A 19,492-nucleotide genomic window follows, 5' to 3' on the forward strand; every position below is an offset into this window, starting at 1 on the left:
CGCCAATTTTTCCCTATATGTTGTTATTACACCTCCAGAGGCACGAGCATCAGGTCAACAGGGTCCCAGATACAACACGACGCCATGGGCCAAGAGAAATTACCGTTTTTATATAGAATAAACCATGCAAAATTAACTATTGGATAAAGAAAAGCACTCATTTGAGATCAAAACATAAATCATGTATGCTAGAAGTACTATAAATCACAGAGCAATGTGGCTGGGTCGAGCAGAGCGACCTTGTAGAAGCGAAATGAGGTGTGGTTTATTTCTGTTTATATCATGTGTTTTTATCGCGTGATATCGCTATTCACACGAGAGCCTCTCTGAGGAGCAGCCCTCCCCATCTGGAAGGCGCTGCGCTGCGCTTGCAGTGTGCTTTGACTTTCAGAGCAAGACGGCGGCGCTTCGTTCTGTTGCACGGCGCGATCGCATTATGTGGAAATTCGGGGTTATGGTTTTGGGCTCTTCTCTTTTTCCAGTATGAATTTGGGGATTTTTCTGGGCGTGAGAACAAGCAACTGTAATTTAGACTAAACTCTCTGATTGCAGTGTGTACATGTTCATAAGTAACACAAGTCTCAGCAGCCCCACCTTGCTAATGAGCATGTTTACATGTGCTGATGTAGAAATAAACTCAAAGCAAACAGCCAAGTAGAGCTCGAGATGGGACACTTTGGTTTCTTTTGTGTGTGATCTTGTAGAGACGAACAGTTGAGCTGCGCAGAGGATGTAAATCAAGAGTTAAATCCAGAGATTTGGTTTTCAGCAAACTTCTTGACCCCGTCTCTCACCGCTACATCCAGGAAGGTGATGATCCACAAAAATGTTTGAACAGTCTTTGCTTTATGAGGAGAAGAAAATGGAGGATATGTTGAACTTCTTGGCAGACAGATGACAGTACGTGAGAAGTCCCAGTGAATATATTCTCCTGTCTGCAGAGTGAAGGCCTGACCACGTCTCTGTGTTTACAAGTCGTGTTTTCTTCAACATCAGTGAAATGATCAGACTCTGGGGGGCTTCAGCAGCACCTGTACACACAAACTCATGTGTTTGTACTCAGATTTGTATTCTCTAAACGTGCATATACTGTATTTTCCTACCACAGCTATAAGTTTCTGTCTGGAGATGCTGTGTTTTACTGTGTGGCAGCCGAAGTTTGCATTTTCACGTGTTGGACTTGACGAAATTGTGCTTCAGCAGGGATTATTTATGTAGCATTAGTTTCTAAGCAGTAGGATTTACATGTGTTGCCTTGATAAATTAACTTTTGCTGGCCATCCAGCCAAAGCACACAGTTACACTCACTGTGCTTAGATAACTGGTATTTGTGTATTTGTAGTAGAGGCTGAACATCTATAGTTTTGACTTTCACTTATCGCTTAATTCAACTGACGTGCGGCTTCACAAGAATAATAGTTTTTTATTTACGGTAATTGCTTTTTCTTATAACCGCTTTGGATGTTTATCTTCAGTTGCAACATGATTATTTCAACAGTTTTAGCTTCAACAAATCCACCCCAGCTGGATGCTACACGGAAGCTCATGGACCAAATAAATCTTCTGGATGATATTGTCTCCCAAAAAAACGTTTGTGTTCCAAATCACAGAATTTTTGTCTCTTTCCTTTCAGGATGCATTGTAGCTGCAGTTACAACATATGTCCTTACTGCTTACTTACTGTCATAACTTTGTGCCTGAAGCTTTGACAGTTTTGCTCATAAATGGTCCTCAGTTCCCTCCTCATTTCTCAGTTTGTCTGTTTCATTGCTCAGGAGAGAGGAGTCAAGGCAACAAGAATTAAACAAAATGTCGGTATTTTAAAGCGACACAACCTGTCTGTTATATTCTTATAGCCCTCCAGTGTGTTTTTTCACCCCTCTCAGATGAGCATAAGTATTTCTGAGGACTTCCAGTATATATTTATTATTATTTTAATTCAGGAAGTTACAGATGCTATACTTTCATTTTTTAACACACGTGCCATGAAGTTTAAAAGATGTCCGACGCACAAAAGAGCATTTTACAAATACAGAGTGATGTAATTGACTAACATGTATTGCTCATACACATTTTAGGCCCGCTTCCATTGTGGTTTTTATATTCCAAAGGATGCAGTGTGCATTGTTGCTCGTAGCTCCTCAGACAAGCATTATCTTTCTTTGAGATGCATTTTAGGAAGTGATTCCTGCAAGATGATCAATTTGCAGGCTACAGGCACGAGAACAGCAGACAAGGCAGCTCAAAAAAGAGAGGTTGCTTATCCTAAAGCAAGGCACAGGGATGTGTGGCATATCTGCCACTGTGCAGAGTTTTGTGGCTCAGAATAGCATGCTGGCTTGCATATTACAAAATGCAGTATTTTTAACGTATTGCATTTGAAATATCATGGATTGGGACATGCTATTTTGTTTTAGTACTTTAGAAGTTTTGATCGTATACAGCAGCAGTGGAAACATTAAAGGGTTTTGGTGAAGGGTGAGGATCTGAAAAGGGGACGTAGCTGGAATGCACCTAATTCTTAGCTGCTCGTTGAAACCAGCTGCTGCTCACCCGTGTTAATCACCTGCACATCTGTGAATCTGAGCTCACAGATCAACAACAAAAAGTAAACATGTATGCCTCCCACTGTATAGAACCATATGTATCATCCCACACCGGAAGCCTTTCCTCTTGAATTTTATCTGACATGTCTTTCTCGTATATTAAACTACATTCAGATGTTCTTCAGGACTTGTTCTAGTGTTGCGCTCACTGGAGAATAATAATCCTCAGTTTATATCCTCAAAAACAACCATAAGTACCCTTTTACATAACCTATTAGACAGCTACAGGCAGGGGAGGTGAAGAAGAGGACACTGTTTACTGCTTCAGTATGATTTGCGCACCGAAAATGACATTTCCAGTGATGGGTTAGCTGTTTTTTTTTGGATAATTCAGGCATCAGATGTGGAAAGTAGCTGGAAATGAAAAGCAGGCTGTGATGCCAGGTAGTATTCTGAATAAACAGAAAGGTACAAAGAATCCTAGAGGTAGAATGCATGTGTATTTTAGCATTTAGCCTTATGTAAACTTCCAACAAATGTATATGTTTGCTTCACAAGTTAATCCTGCTAAAATAAACTCCACATCAAACACGGAGCAGTTTTGATGTTGGACATGACGGCAAACGGCATATAAAAGCTACAATGTTCCAGCTAGAAGCGAAACACTTCATCGTGTTTAGAACTTCTCATTTTTCCGCCTTATTTTCCCCTCCGAGCTGCAGCTGCAGCAGAGCGCAGGATGAATGAACAATATCTGGCTGCCGCTGCTACCGAATCCTCCCCTGACTGACGCTTCCATTACGTTCAGGCTGCTTACATTCACTCACATTAAATTCCAGGCGAAATGCTAACACAGTATGACAATTTAACATCATATAATTACTGTGGAGACTGCAGCCCAACCTCTCTCAAGCACGCAAGCGATCGCTCACCATTACATGCAGTAAGCAGGCCTTGTTTATTGTGTCAAGGACAGACAGTTCAGAGGTCAAACTTTTTGGCATTTTACACAAAATTCTTTTGAGTTTGGCACTTGCAGGAAGGAACACCTGTGGGGACAATTACACCTGGAGACAGTACAGCAATTACATCCGCACTGTAGCAGTGAATCTAAAGATAAATGGGATTTAAAATGTAACTTGACAACGCTGGCATCTCTCAGCACTTGGCACGTAGTCTGAATCGGCAGCTTCACACCTGTAAACACAACTGCATAGCAAGTAGTTTAAGTAACATGAACAGAAAGGACACCTTAAAGAGGAGCTAAGAGGCATTTCAAGCCAAATTGTCAGGTGGAATTTTACCTTTTTTGTTTTGTAGAACACACATGAAGACATTGTCTCATTGTCAATTACACGATTTCTTTCTTTCGCACCACAGTTCATGCATTTTCTTTGAAGACCAAATCTTAATGAATATCTAAATCTCTTTTTACCTTCTCTATAGCCTGTTTCCATTCTCTTTAATAAAGCAGCTTGCCCTTGCAGCTCATGTCCCTGCCAATCACCGCGGGACTGAACGGTGAACCCCTTGCTCGTTTTCAGTAGCCGCTCTGCTCCTTTTGTTAGCACCACGTTTAGAATTTCAGCTTAAAGCACGCCCGAAGCACTTATTTTCTGTGTTGACCCAGGACACACACGAGCACATACTGCCGCGCTGCCGTCGAACAGCCCCCAGAGACTGACTGTGACCTCTGAACCCACAATCGCCTCCCAGCTTTGTGACGAGGCTTCATAATGCAGTCGACCTCTGCTCCTGGACCTGTGGGCTGTGGGGGCCATGTCATTCATGCCAGGGAGTGAAAGGGGAATGGAAAGGACATTAGGAGAAAGATGAGAGGCTGAAAAACCCAAAGGAGCCGCCTCATTTTGGAATGTTTCTCAAGATTTAAGTATGCGTTGGTGGAAAAAGTGCTGCAACTTCGCAAAGTTCTTGTTTGATTACAAAAGCCTGCTCTTTGACTTTTAAAACTATTTTATTCTGCAACGCTGGTGTAAGTGGTTTAAATATTGTATTTCAACAATAGTGGAGCCCTTCTTATGCTCAGTATGCTAAAAAAAACACAGAATATATCATAATTACTCCACCAAGGAATGCGTCAGAGTTATATGACGATTGGCGTTGGTTTGTCTCTCTGTTAGCAACATTACTCAAAAACTGACTCACGGATTTGGCTGAAATTTTTAGAGAAAGTCAAATGACACAAGAATCAAGTGATTAGATCAGCAGTGATGCGGCTTATAGTCTGGATCCATGAATTTGTTAAAGATTTCTGTATCATTGTGAGATTGCGGCACGGTGTCACTGCAACTATGACAAGTGAACGCTACGTCAGCGGCCTGTTGACGATCACATGATTGTAATCCTACTACAAATCAACCGCCGTGGACGTATCTATCAAAAATGATACAAGGAACAACTGATTAAATTGTGGGAGTGTTTCTGAGTCCCATCAATTCCTGCTTCCCGCTACGTATTTAGATCACGTGATTTGGTATCCGTACATAACATACACATGCATAACGCACGCCAGTGCTCAGCGCAGGGTCAATTTGTTCGTGGATATATCTATATTAAATGGCCGCATTCTTTGTTGCCGTGATTTCTGCCACAAGTTTTTCAAGATTTCAGCTGTCGGAAATTACTCAGAATGCCCTCTGAGTGCTTTTCTTGTTTCAACATGCCAGAGTTCTAATTGACTTCATCTTGCGTCTTGTTGCATCATTCTTTACCACTGTCATACTGGATGCAAAGCTGACCTCAGATCTGCCACACATGATTCAGTCACATCTTTACTGATGTCATGTAAGACAGCAACTGCTGCTACTCACATTTTATTTGAATGTCACAGTTTTTGCTCGTTATGAAGCCCGGCTCATACTGGATTTTTTAGGGCAGGGACAAATTTTTAGGGAGTGAAAAAACTTGGAATGTGATATATTAACTAGTGTTGTTTAAGTATGCAGTGAAGATGTACATATACAGAAATATGTACATATGGCACATGAGTCATTAGAAATGGAAGATGGAGTAATTAAGTTCAGCTTACCCAGAAGATACCACTTGATTGTACATCTGCTCAGCTCTGCTGCATGTGCTGCAGACAGAGCTGAGTATGGCAAACAGTGGAGTCAAAGCTGCTCTGCTGGATAAACTATGTATTGAAACACCTTTGGAATTACCTCAAGTGTCTTTTACTGTTTAAGAAAAGGAAAAAAATTCGGATATATCTCTGATAGACCAGTATTGACTGATAGTTTTGGCCAACAGATATGTTGGTTTTAGTGTTAAATGATTCATTTGAAATGGTTAACAATTGAAAACTTTGGTCTTTTATCCTATATGTCAGTCTTGAGGTGGCTCAGAAAAGGTAGAAAAATGTCGGAGAGATTGCTGCGATGATAAGTATCCTGCCTAAATGATCTTAAAGGTAACTGGTAGAAAATCACTTAATCAAATCCTAATCTGCTCACCATCCCTGTGTTCATTCTCATCACACAGCATTTGTCACTGGTCCTTGCACTGAAGGGCGATAGATGCCAGGTCAGAGGTGCGGTGAGGAATTCTAGCCTCCACGAAAATTATTCACAGTAAGGTAGACTTTTCGGCCTCTTCCACTTTATTATGGGGCGGCGTGGCTCAGTGGGTAGAGTGGCCGTCTTGCAACCGAAGGGTTGCCAGTTCGATCCTTGCCCAGTTGAGCTCATGTCGAGGTGTCCCTGAGCAAGACCCCGAACCCCTAATTGCTCCTAATGGGTCGTGGCAGCTCCCGCCATCAGTGTGTGAATGGGTGAATGTGATGTATCTTGTAAAGCGCTTTGGGTATAATAAAGCACTATATAAATACAGACCATTTACCATTATCTAACCCTGGCTTGTATGTTCTGTAATCAGATCTTTTCTCGTCATTGATTGAAGTTACAAGTAGGCTTGCAATGACTATGAAACCCATTGTTGAGTGGAGAAAGCCAGCTGCTTTGTATCTTGCCATTGGAACTGTAAATGTCTTGTCTGTGTTGGGTTTGGGTTGTCTGTAAATTTGGTTATGCCAGAACTACCAGACTAAATTAGGGCATGGCCAGTTAAATATTGGTGTGGATCTGGATCAGATTTCTTGAAAATTGCAAGATAGTACATTGCACGTGGCAGAGGACTGCACAGTTCCAGTTTTTAAGAAAAATGACGGCACTATGATGTTTAAGTTTTACGATCAATCCATGCTTCATGCGTGCACTGAACTGTGGATCAACTGTGGTCTGTTCCACCACTTGTCGCCACTTAAGTATCATCAAAGTACAGTCGGATTTATGGACAATTTCATATCGCCATTTGTTATTTCTACTATGAATTCATAGAATTAAATTCCTGATGGGTTTGTCCTCTGCAAAATCTCCGCATGCCGTTCAGAAACACTGCAGTCGATCACAACTACAAACAGCTTATTTTCACAACATGGAAATTCCCTAAAACAAAAAAGGAAATAAAAGAACAGTTTCAAAGCCAGGCACTGCTCACAGATGTGTTTTCTTTTTGCTCGTTGGTGCGTTTTGATGTCAGCTGGGGCGGCTCAGCCTGCTTTCTCACAGCCGTCAGCTAAAGAGCGATGTCGATCCGGTATCTGACTGAGTCATAGCAGCAAGACCTCAGACTGGACCCCTTTTAATCTGCAGCCACCCACAGGCTCAAATCCCTCGACTCGCCCCCTTCCCTCTGTTACTGTTTTCTTTGCATAGAAACGCCAGTCTGCTGCTCTTTGTCTTCTCGCCTCTCATCACAAAGAGTGGTCTTTTCTTTTTGTTTACTTCTAAATACACAGACTACTATGGAGATCTCGGAACGCCAGCCGATGAAGTCTGCGGAGGGGGCGTAACGAGTCATGTTGGCAGCCAACAGAATACAATCTTTTGCCCGAATCAAACATCCATCAAAATGTTAGCTTTCACCACATATTTATAAATCATTCATTACTTTTTTATTTCAGTTGCTGTGCAGAAAGTTGCAGTTTATACACAACTGATTTGCACTACCAAAAATCTTTCTTCACATCACAGGACTCGGACAGGTCAGATTTGCATCCCATTTTTCAGATGTATATAGGTTGAAACTACGAAAGTGTCGCATCAATCGTCAGTTGAAAATGCTTTAAAACGTGAAAGGAAAGCTTGGAAACCCAACGTTCTAATGCGAGTTTCTTAGACGGATGCTTGTTTTTACTCAAACAGACTTCCATCATCTGCTCTGACTCAGGAAAAGACCAGCTAAAGGTGACGCCTGTGATGCAGAGCGAACACCTGCATGCGTTTTCCTCCGTGTTAGGTTGTCAACTTCCAACTAAACTTCACAGACTATTGGAAGAAGCACTTCATGGTGCCGTAATAGCTCCTAATGGGACCAAAGCTGGAAATGACAACTCCACTTCTAGTCCTCATTTCACAGGAGCACTGCCTGGATATGATTGCCTTGTAGAAAAGCTGACTTACAGCAAATAAGACATTTATTGAAAGAGAAAAGGCTTGACCTAAAGTATTCCAGTTTGATTTGATTTGTTTTTGCTTGTCACTAAGTTGTAAATATTAGAGATGAATGAACAGTTAAAGTAAAATTTAAACTGTCTAAAAGTAAGAAAACGCCAACTTCAAAAAAGTTATCGAAAAAAAGTATTGTATGTGCCTATTTAAGATCATAAACCGATATATTTTAATGTTGCTGAAATGTGATGTGAAAGGAAAAAAAATGGTGATAATCTAACGACAAGAGGACTTGAAAAAACCTGTTAAATGGTGGATTACAGTAGAAATAGCTGCAGATGTCTGTAAAATAATGTTTTTGGCTCATATAAATACAGTGAAATAGTGTGTGTTTTTTTTGTTTTTTTGGGGATTGTTACCAGATATCGTGTAATTCAACAAAAAATAAAGAATCTGTGAAACAAAACGTTTTTTTTCCCCCATTTTGAATCACTTAATTTTCAAATAATGGCAGATATCTGTAAAATATTTTATTTCCAATTTAAATTCAGTAAAAATAGTGTTATTTACAATCAAATGTTGTACCGTTTGTAAATACCTGGCTTTTTTTATGTGGATGTTGACAATTTTGACCTGTTTTTTTTAATCAAGTTGGCATATAAATTAACAGTTTTTCTGTAATTTTAAATAGATATTGCCTGATTTTAACAAAATAGGAAAAATCTGTAAAATAATGTACTTAAAATAGTGTTTTTTTTCTGGACAGTATATTTAATAAATTTGTGATTAAAAATGTTGCTTGGAACTTTAGCTTCCTTTTTTTCCTGGTAAATATTTTTCATTTTGTTTGCTATTTCAATGCACAGAAATACTACAAATAGATATCAAAAAATGCGAGGTTTAAGCTGAGAAAGCGAGGGTGTTGTAAAGCAAATATCTGACCTAGTGTAAGGACATCTCACAGCGGCGTTCAGAGGAATGTCGCGGCGCTGGTCGGCCTGCGTGAGGTCAGTGAAGTGACGACAGCTCATCACCGCTGCCGCCTCTCCAACAGCATCACTCACATGCTGTAATGGCTGCTATCTGTCTGAGCTGTCAGAGACAAGGTCTGAACACATCCTTATCTGTCCTCCTCCTCTGCCATACTGGCTCCTGCTGCTAGACTGCTGGCTATTTGTTTTGGGCAGATTCCTCAGAGCAAAAACGCTCTCCAGTCCAGGCTTTGTGGCAGATGAATCGGCGTTACCACCCGAGGAGAGAAGTGCTTCTTTATGCTTCGTGAAGTTAAAATGTGCGGAACAGTAAATGAGAAACGGCTGAGTGTGACCATGTATCTCAGAGTAGTTTTGCGGTATTTGAGCAGAGTTGAGGTGAGCTGGTTTGCTCGAGCCGTAGCGAATGGAGAGAGGTGGGCTTCACAGGTCTGCACATACTCAAGGAAGCAACAGTGTGAAGGTACAGCTAAGCCATTGTAAGGCAGGGAGGGATTAGTTTCTTTGGGAACATCTCTAAATATTGATGACAGAATTTGGAGACAGCACAACATGGTGTATAAAACCAACACAGCGTTAAAGGATAGAAACATTATGAAAAAGAGAACCACTCGGAGAAGAAATTCTGCTTTTGTTTGTTAGTTATTGGTTAAATTTGACTTGACTTTTTGGGGTTTGTTCAGCAACAGAAGAGGAACATCACAAGCTACACAGCAGCTTATTTCCTCCCCCCCCTTTTTTTAAACTGTTATTTAAAATGTCCAGGTGAGCACATATTTGTGATTGGTGTCAGTGTTGATGGTTAGCACCAGTTCTGGTTGTAGTTTTCAGTGACCAAATGTCTAGGAACACCTAAAAAAAGTTCAGATTTTTGGTCATGTCAGATCACCTCTCTTTGCTAATAATGCAGTTCTGTTGATCTGAGCAAACTGTGACACTTTACTGCACATCAGGGACAGTTTGAGTTTAAAAAAAAGTTTGCATGAAAGCCAGCAGCTCCAAATTTGTGGTCTTTGTGGGGAGGAAGTTTATGTACCACAAAGTCTTGAAACTTTGTTATAAGTTACTGTGATGCTGAATTGAGCCTGAAGACGTGGTTTTAAGTTTTCTAAGTTCCAGCTGTTACTCAAGCTGACAACTTTTAACCAATAAAAGTAAGAAATAATTCGATTGTTAATGCAAATAGATGAAATTACCTCTTCACAGGGGGTATGGACAATGAAATTTGGATTTCTTGGATGAGCAAATGTCCGTGAAGTGGAAAACCCCAAGGTCTACAAGAAAACTTAAATTCAGGTCAAAAAAAACTTGGGCCAGGAAGATCTAGAACTGGGGTGTCAGACATGCGGCCCGTAGGCCAAAAACCAGCCCATCAGAGGGTCCAATCCGGCCTGCAGGATGACTTTGTAAAGTTACACAGAAGACATTAGCTGCAAAATGTAAATTTAGAAAACTTATTAATTAAAAAATAATTTGTAGACCATGACCAGTTGTTTGATCATAAAGTAAAATACTGGATTGTTCATTGTACTTTTGTCATTTTGGGTCCCATTTTTGTAGTATTTTATCTTTTATGTTTTTTTTGTCTGATTTTTGTCATTTGTCGTTTTTTTTTGTTTTGTTTCCTTTTTGTCTCGCTTAAGTTTTTGTCAGATTTTTATTTTGTGTCTTGCTATTTGTTGTTTTTGTATAGTTTGTGGTGTTTTGTGTTTTTTTTGTCTTGTGTTTTTTGTCCATTGTTTTGTTGCTTTTTAACTTTTTTGTTAAATTTGTCTCTTTGTTTTGTTTCATGTTTGTCGACTTTTTTGTCATTTTGTTTCTTGCTTTAGTCATTTTTGGTCTCGTTTGTGTCAGTTGTGTAATTTTTCTCTCGTTTTTGTCATTTGTCCTTTGTTTCATTGTTTCGTAACTTTTTGTCTATTTTGGTAGGTCGGCTCAAAAAACGTAAGAATTGAAGAACAACAAGAGAAGAATTAGAAAATGCGTAGATGATTGAGTATCAAAATGCCATAACTGACGTAGAAATACACATTTACCAGTTAGATGCTGATTAGTGGAGTTGGCTGCACTTTTTCAGCTACATGACTCTCAAAACACGACCAGCTTTAGTCTTAGAAGTCTGAATATTTCCTGTGACCAAATGATAACCTCTTTCGAGCTCTGGATGCTGCAGATCTTAAGGTGTCTCCTCTCCTCAAACAAGTGAAGGCCACACACACACACAAAAAAAATTACTTTCCAGCACCAGGGAAGTGAGAGAAACCACACCGTTGAGGAGGAGCAGGAGAGTCGGAAGGGGGGAGGTGGGGGGGAGGAAGGACTTAACTGGAGTGTGTTAATTTGTATCTGGAGTTGTGATGTCTGAGGGGAGGGCCGGATTAGAAAAGCGGCGGTCCGTAGAGAGACGCTGGGAGTCGGATTTCAGCTTCGCGAGGGCCCCTTGAGTACCGACGCACTGAAGCTGCCTTTGTTTGACTGGGAACTAGAGAGAGAGAGAGCCAGAAGAGAGAGAGCTGAAGGAGGAGGAGAGTTAGAGGTTTTTATTTTGGACTGAGTGAGAGAGAGAGGCAGAGTGGGCTCCATCTCTCTCTCTCTGCCACCACCACGTATGAACATCGAACTTTAGCGTGAAGCTCCTCATCACTCACAATGACTTCACGGTAAATGAAACACACTTTGTTTTCCATAAAGAAGTTATTCTGAGCGAACTTTTGGCCGCTTTTCTCACTAATTCTTCCTGTTTTCGTGCAGCATTCCTCCCTGGTTCTTTGGATTATTTCTACTTGCCCTCCGGTTGTGCTGCTCCTCTGCCTATCAGCTGCTGGACGGTATGTGCATTCTGTTTTTATTTTTTTGCTTTTTTCCCCTGCTGTTGGTTAACTTTCTGCTGGCTCAGGAAGTTTTCACGTGCTGCATATGAATGATGAAACTGTTGCACTGCAGTCCTTCAGTGGAATAAGTGCTTCATTGAGGCACAGAATGATATTAGAAGAGTAAATATTCCTGTCATGCTCTTACTGATGGATCACATGAACATTTTTGTCATTATTTTAAGTCCCAATGGTTGTTATGGTAACATCCTGCCGTTTTTTTCTTTTTTTTTTTAACTGCGAATCTCCTCTCTTTACTCACATGTAGGTGTTAATTAAAGTGCCTATATAGGAAAGACCCTGGAGAAATCTTAAGTAGATTTGAGTCTGTTTTCAAAGCAAACCCAAAAATATGCCTCTTATTTGACATGAGCAGTACATTCCAGGGGATATTGGGTTGGAGTGGGTCCAGAGTGACTGTGCAGAACATTGTTTATAATGGAAATGGGGAGGCATCAATGGGGACGGCGAAACATGGCGCTTCCCAGACTCTCTGGAAAGTTTGCAAACCACTGCTTTTAAATGAATGTCATGACATCAGAGCGCACGAGGGGAGACGACTGTGGGCTTCTGTGCTGTATGATGGCTTCAATTATTTCTCTGCTCTTCATATGCTGTCTCCCACACTGTTTTCACAGCTTAATTTGTGTTGGGTTTTTTCTGGACTTGTGATTAATAGATCAATCAGGCCACTCCAACGTGTTCCCAATTAGTGCAGCAAGAAGTGCAGATTTTCCTTTCCATTGCAACTGGAAACAGGCGAACCCTCACATTGACAGACCGGCTTGGGAGTCAGTAGCACTGCATAATTAAGGTAGTGAAGATGATGTAATGCTGAGTATTGGAGGGTGCTTGTCAGAGATGAAGGTCAGTTATGTCTGAGAGCTTCATTTTATTAGTTTTCATCCCGGTCCTTCAGACAGATGGGCCAATACACCATCACCGCTTTCGTCAGTGTGCTGGAATCCACATTGGCATTTTCAGCTATGTGTGCGGATATCTTGACCTATGATCACCACTGAGACCTCCGTGTGACAAAAGCAGCATTGTCCAGGCCTGGCCAAATAATTACAGGCTCTCTTTAGCTAATGTGGCCCCACGGAGCTTAATTGTCCGTCTGATATTTCAAATCAAGCTCCAATTTGGCTGCTGCCCGCTCTAAAAAGTGTATCCACTTTCAGTAAAACCCTCATCATGAGATAAGTGGAATATGATCTCACAGGAATGATTGAAAGGAGTTTGAAATGTGGAACAGAATATCTCCATCCTTGTAGAAGCTGATGTTTGTGAGGAGGTGGGTGGAACCACACTGATGTCTAAAGTAAAGTTTTTAGAGTGTGATTTCATGGTCTAGTTTATTCTACTGTAGATCCTGCAGATGTTGGCTCAGCCAGAGGCTCCGTTCTCAGGCTGATTGTGCGTTTGCCATATTTATAATCCTCTGCCATGATTCAGTTTTTCAAGAAGAAGAAGAGGAGGGGGGGGGGATAAAAGAAGTGTGTGTCTGTGCACGCTCACTCTGGCTGACTTACAAGAGAGAGCACCAGGGACAAATATTTCCAGGCTGCACGCTGTAAATATTCTTAAAAACAGAGCTGTCGCCGTGGCAACATTCACTTTTCTGTGCACGACTGTAGAAATAAAGCTGATATCATCCTTTCTCTTAATGCCAAACAGGGCATATTTCTTCTGCTGCTGCTTCTTCTTCTTCTTCTGCTTCTCCTTCATCTGCTTCTTCTTCTTCTTCTCCATCTGCTTTTTATCCTGCTTCTTCTTCTTCTTCTCCTTCATCTGCTTCTTCTTCTTAAAGTTGTGGTTGTTACCAGTGTTGCCTTGATGTTTCCAGGTGAATGAAATGAAATCTGAAATTCTAGGACACAGAAGTTTATTGCATTTTAAGTTTGACTAGGACTAAATTCTGTTCAGCAGCCTTTAGTAATTTAACTACTGAACAGACACATTAGTCTTTTCATGCAACTGAAAAATACAGCACTAAGAATGAATAAGTGTATGTACTGATGAGCATACCTGCAGATTGAAGAGTAAATTAGAAAATGAATGGTTAAATATTTGTGCCAAGAGCAAAAAAGGAAAAATAAACGCAAGAAGAGGATCGATGAATGAATAAATGAGGCATTTGAAGTGTTCGAAACTTCATAAACAAGTAAATAAACCCGCAAACGACAATAAAAACGACTTTGGCCCGAGTTCAGAAAGATCTAACATGAGTTCTTCTTTAGTCTTAGTTTCCATATAGAGAAGAATCATAAAATTATACCCTCGGGGAATTGGCTGCTTTGAATCCTCACTAATGAGCTGCATATAGTGCAGCGTCACACATGTACACGTTCACATGCTTGCCGATACAACACGACTACAAATGGAACACACACATGCAAACCTGCACCTCATTCCTGACGTTCTCCATCTGCTCTGCACATGGCGGTTAATCCCATACAATAATGTTTTTAATCATCTAAAAAAACACTCGGGACACAGTGGGCTATTAGAGGTAACGAATGAGATGATGTGGCTGATGATGTGAGGCCCACAGAATGCTGTTATGATAATTACACTGTAATAGATGCTGAGGATGATGATGATGACGATGACAGGGGTGATTATGATGAAGATGATGGTAATGACAAGATTATGAGAAAATCACTGAAGGGTGATGTTATTACAACACGCAGGTGGTCACATTTACTGGATTGTTGTCATGTTGTATGTAAGAACTCATTACTACACAGTTTGCAATAGAGTTGTGACATTTTATACCTGAAAGGATATACAGGGTGGGTAAGCAAAAATGTCCTGTCAGGTAAAAACAGCTATAAATGGGTATAACTTTTTTATTCTTTGTAATTTTGAACTGATTTCTTGAAGAACACAAATTTAAAGCTTTCAGAACATGTTTATTCAATATGTCCTCCATCAGCCATGATGAAGGCCTCGATACAGCCTCTGAAAGAGGCACAGGCAATCCTGAAATCCTCCTTGGGGTAGGCCTCCCATTCCCTGGAGAATGCAGCCTTTAAGTAAATCCATATTGGCATGAGGGGTGGCATTAGTCCTCAACTCAATGGCGCCCCATCAGAAAAAATCCAGGGAGTTTAGATCAGGTGAGCTCGGGGGGCCAAATGCCTTTGGGCCAGAAGTTCGCCATATTCTACTCGCAGAACTTTTGGACCTTGATTGATGTGTGAGCAGGAGCCCCATCTTGCTGCCACACATAGTTGTTGTCAGGGTAGGTGGCCTTCAGCCAGGGCAAAACGGTGTATCTCAGAACTTTGTAGTACACATCAGCCCCAATGTTCTGATCTGGCTTGAAGAAGTAGGGGGGCATCTTACTGCCATCTGAGCCCAAGACTCCCAGGACCATCTGGAGGTCTCTTGATGCCCAAACTGGATTGTCTGGCATGCTGGATGCGGCAAATGGTCCTTCTGAGGGATTTGGGCATCCAGGAGATCACAAACCCTGTTACGTTTTGCTTGTTGCTTGCTCACTTCACAATGCACCAAGGTCTGACAAATACTAAAGAGATTGGTTAAAGGTAAGGAACTTTGATTTTAATTATTATTTTGATGACCCTCACCGTTTGGGCAGGACATTCAGATTTGTCAATAGGACATTTTTGCTTTCCCACCCTGTAAAACCCAACTAATATCAGCACTTCTGTTATTTTACTTGGATTATTTGTACGATAGCAATGGTTTAACTGGTTTTACACACATAACTATCCTTCAGTAGCAATAAAAAGCCAAAACAAATGCACATAATGGCATGAAAAAGTAAAGCTAGAAGCTGTATTTTAATGATGGAATATTCCTGTATTTTTATGGAATGGTTACTTTCCATTATTTTACAGTATTTTTTTTGGTGGCCAAGCAGCCAGAATATTACTTTTTTCTTCCTCTTTTTATGAAGTGTATATTACCAGCAGAAAACCACAAACGGGGTGGGATATGACTTTGACTGATTTCTGTGTGACCCACATTTGACTTACAGATGAATCTGTTTTAAATCAGGACATTTTGAGTCATAGATGGACCGTTCATCCCCAAACAGAACAGATAGGATTTGAAAGAATCTAATCCTCACTCTACTTTTGTTTGACTTCAAAGTTAAACAGGTTTTATGTTTAAAACGCAACCTGTTCTTTTCCAGACATCTGATATTGTGAAGGTCAAATGTCTGCTCTTTTTCCTTGCTTTCCTCCCAAACTTTTTTTTTTTTGCCATTACTGTTGTGAGGTGCAACAGAATAACAATCATGTCAAAAAACGAGCCAACCCGCCAACATTACAACCCTTTAGATCAGCCCTGCAAGTATAAAGGAGATCCTATACTGTCACAGGTTTTTCAAAACACTTGGACCAAAAACTGCTTTGGAATGAAACCATCAAAGGGGAGCTCCACCTTTTCTACATGCCAATCTATTCATGAAGCTTGAACAGCACTTCAGCATGTGTGAGAACTTTTCTAAAACCTTGTGTAGCTGCACAACGTCAGATAAATCACCTGCAGTCATGTCACGCTAGTCGGTTTCAGGTTAGGGCTTCAAGTGTGATGGAAACAATAGAAATGGAAACAAATCTGGAGTTGAGTTAGACAGAAAAGGATTGCCACACCTCTCTAGCTCATTTCTTGCTTGTATTGGTGACTTGGGGTCGTATTTGGGGAAGACATTGATGCAATTGTCAATGCGTTGGAAATAGTTGTTCAGATTTAATACTGCTGCAAAATCATTCAGTTTTTTAAAAACAATTTGGTGTTCTTTTTTGAACTTTCTGAAGCTTTTTGATTGGAATTCAGAGAGACTGGCTAAAGTTAAAAACATTTCTGCTTCCAGATTCTGCAAACTATTAAGCAGAGAATGCTATTTTTTGCAGGAGAAAGACAGTTTTGTCTTGTGCCAAAAACGAAAGCTGTGGAGAAAATTGATATGATGGTGTAGTTGCTGGAGAAAGACACAACAAAACACAACAGAAGCAAACAAACTCGACCTAATGGCTGCTTTTCTACTTTTCCACAGAGTTTAATGTCAAAATCCCCCATAAATGATCAGCATCAATCCGAGAAAGATCACTAACACCTGTAGATTAGCTGTTCACGTAATAGATTTGTCAACCGATGTGTCCTGACACTGACTTTAATGAAGCAGGGTGTCAATTCTTGCAAATACATTTTGTCTCAGCAAGACTCTGGATTTGCTTCAGCTTGATGTAGGTAATCTGGATCGGGTAATATATCAGTTTTTGATTAAAACTGTAAGTACGATCCTCAACTCTATCCAGCAGTGATTTCATGATTGAGCAAGAAACAAGAAAAGAGAAACAAAAAAAAAACCCAGAGGAGACTTTTAAAGGCTGTGACATTTTCCTACAAATGAATGTCCAGTTTGCTTCCATCCACAAGATGATGTAATACACAAGTGGGTCAACTTCCATCTAGTTTATGAAAGTTTATGCATTTTCTTTTACTCGAAGCACATGATCCTGAGCAGGTAGTTTGTGGGAAAACGTCACCAAAGCTGTCACCAGATAAAAAAAACAAGCAGGCCAGTTCGTCACGACTCCCAGTAAAATGCTAGACGAGTGGCCAGATGTTACTTTGACCACATCGATGTGTTTATACTCTAAATGTCAAATGCACAAGTGGGCTGTATGAAAATTACTGTCCCTGCCATGTTATGAGGTCATGATATAACCGATGTTTATGTCTGAGACATTCAGCAGAAGTAATTAACTGTTGGACACAAAACCATAACAAAAAATGAATTTTGCACCAGTTTTTGTTGCACTCTGACGCAGTTATCTTAAGTTTTTGGCTTAAGAACCGTTTTACGCAATGCACTTTAGAATTTCCAGTTGATTTGGAGTCGTATGCTGACTTCTACAGAATGAAGGAGGATTTTTCCAATATAATATTCCCATTTTATACATCAGAATCAAGGACAAATTCTCCATTATCTCCACTGATTTGAAACAAAAACAGAAGTTTCATGTCCCCTGAGTGTGCAGCTGGCCTCTAAAGGAATACTCCCGATTTTAGGAACTATGCTCATTAACTTTCTTTGACAAGAGTAAGATGAGAAGATTGATGCCTTGTGCGAATCCACATGGAAAATGTTGTTGCAGACTGACTGTTTGTGTTTCCAGACCGGTTTCCACACAAAGATAAGCTAATCAGATGCAGGCTATAATCGTATTCCCCAAATGTTCTATTCAAAGCCACGTCCCTCCGCTGTTCCTTCGTGGAGCTTTAAAATTTACATTTTATTCTCATCATCTCACAGATTTCATGTGTTTGTGAGATGTTGATTCGAGCAGTTCTAGCGGTTGTGTGTACACTTTCATGTGTCAGCAAAGTGATTCAAGATGTACCGTGGGTTGTTTGTGTTGCGGTTTCCGTGTCCCAGGTTATTCCGGCTTGTTTCCGATGACTGCCACATTTGGTCCACTGTGACTTTGAATCATAATTAATTTCTCACTTATATTTGATAGTATAAACTAAAGTAGCTGGAGACCATGTGAGAGCAGCTACAGGGTCACTGATTATGTATTCTGCCGACACAACTCTGCTCATATCTGCAAATAATCTAAAGCAAACCCTAAACTCAAACCATGTGCGTTATCCCGGAGGGTAAACAGGAATAGCTAAATTTATCCTGGACAAAACGGGCCACTATTTAGAGTGGGAAACCCAGTGTGACAGACAGTGTAGGATGAGATATATTGCTCCCTACAAAGCATGAAAGCAGAGGACAAACACAGGATGTGTTAAGTACAGGAAGGTTTCTGTGTGGGAGGTTAAAGGTGTGGCACCAAGTGTCACTTTGGCCTCCTATTTGTGCTTCTATAGTTTATTGTTGTTTGCCGTCTGTAGTAAAAGCTTACAAGTGATTGTAAACAGATCTACATAAGAATCTTCAAAAATAGCCTTAATTTTTTATGGCTTTCATTTAAGGGAAAATGGCTTCAGTGGGAATTAACACGCTAACCTCATTAATTCTTCCTTATCCATCATCGCTGCTTCAAATCAAAGCTTCGGCCATCAAAGGGTTTCATACTAAATGCTTTGGGCCTGGGCACTTTGTTGGATGTCGTCAACTGTTTCCCTTCCTTGGTCTTTATTTTGATATTTGAAGATGCAGATCAAACAGAACAACAGTTGGACTCCCTTATTGGTTGCTGTTCTTCTTTGTCCCGTCTTGACATATGAAGAGGTTTAATTCCAAATTGTTGAATCTATAGTTTATGTAGATACTCCATATTATTCAGTGCCTTTGAATCTGTATTTCTCTGTAAACAGTCCACACCTCAATAAATTGCCATATCATTTTGATCGGCCATTCATGGTCCCCAAAGGATGAATCTTGATCGCTTTTGAGATGCCTCCACCCCACAAGTTTTATTTCATCCAGGTAAAAGAGCTGAAGATCCATTTGGAATCAAAATGTGTCACAGAAAGTCTTTGTTTCCAGAGGATTGACCCAAACAACCTCTATCCTTGGCTAATCATGAGGTTAGTGTATAGTTGAGTGAAATGTCTCAACAATTTGACAGAATGGCCTGAAAGTTAATACAGATATTCATGCCTTGAATAAAAATGAA

The 19,492-nt window shown here is 40.4% G+C and overlaps 1 protein-coding gene across 4 annotated transcripts in view; it reads left to right on the top strand.

The window, feature by feature from the left end:
* The first annotated feature begins 11,372 nt into the window (after nucleotides 1-11,372).
* LOC110960993 (collagen alpha-1(XVIII) chain-like) overlaps nucleotides 11,373-19,492 on the top strand; it is a 69,516-nt gene continuing 61,396 nt past the window's right edge. For 2 of the 4 annotated variants that reach the window (XM_051940639.1, XM_051940640.1), the window contains exons 1-2: nucleotides 11,373-11,666; nucleotides 11,758-11,834. In XM_051940639.1, coding sequence (XP_051796599.1) covers nucleotides 11,656-11,666; nucleotides 11,758-11,834 — 88 coding nt within the window. In that variant the 5' untranslated portion in view covers nucleotides 11,373-11,655. The remainder of the gene's footprint in view (nucleotides 11,667-11,757; nucleotides 11,835-19,492) is intronic. The other 2 variants (XM_022208437.2, XM_022208438.2) reach the window with 1 other exon arrangement.

The sequence above is a fragment of the Acanthochromis polyacanthus genome, chromosome 20 (genome assembly GCF_021347895.1).
Source record: "Acanthochromis polyacanthus isolate Apoly-LR-REF ecotype Palm Island chromosome 20, KAUST_Apoly_ChrSc, whole genome shotgun sequence".
Lineage (NCBI taxonomy): Eukaryota > Metazoa > Chordata > Actinopteri > Pomacentridae > Acanthochromis > Acanthochromis polyacanthus.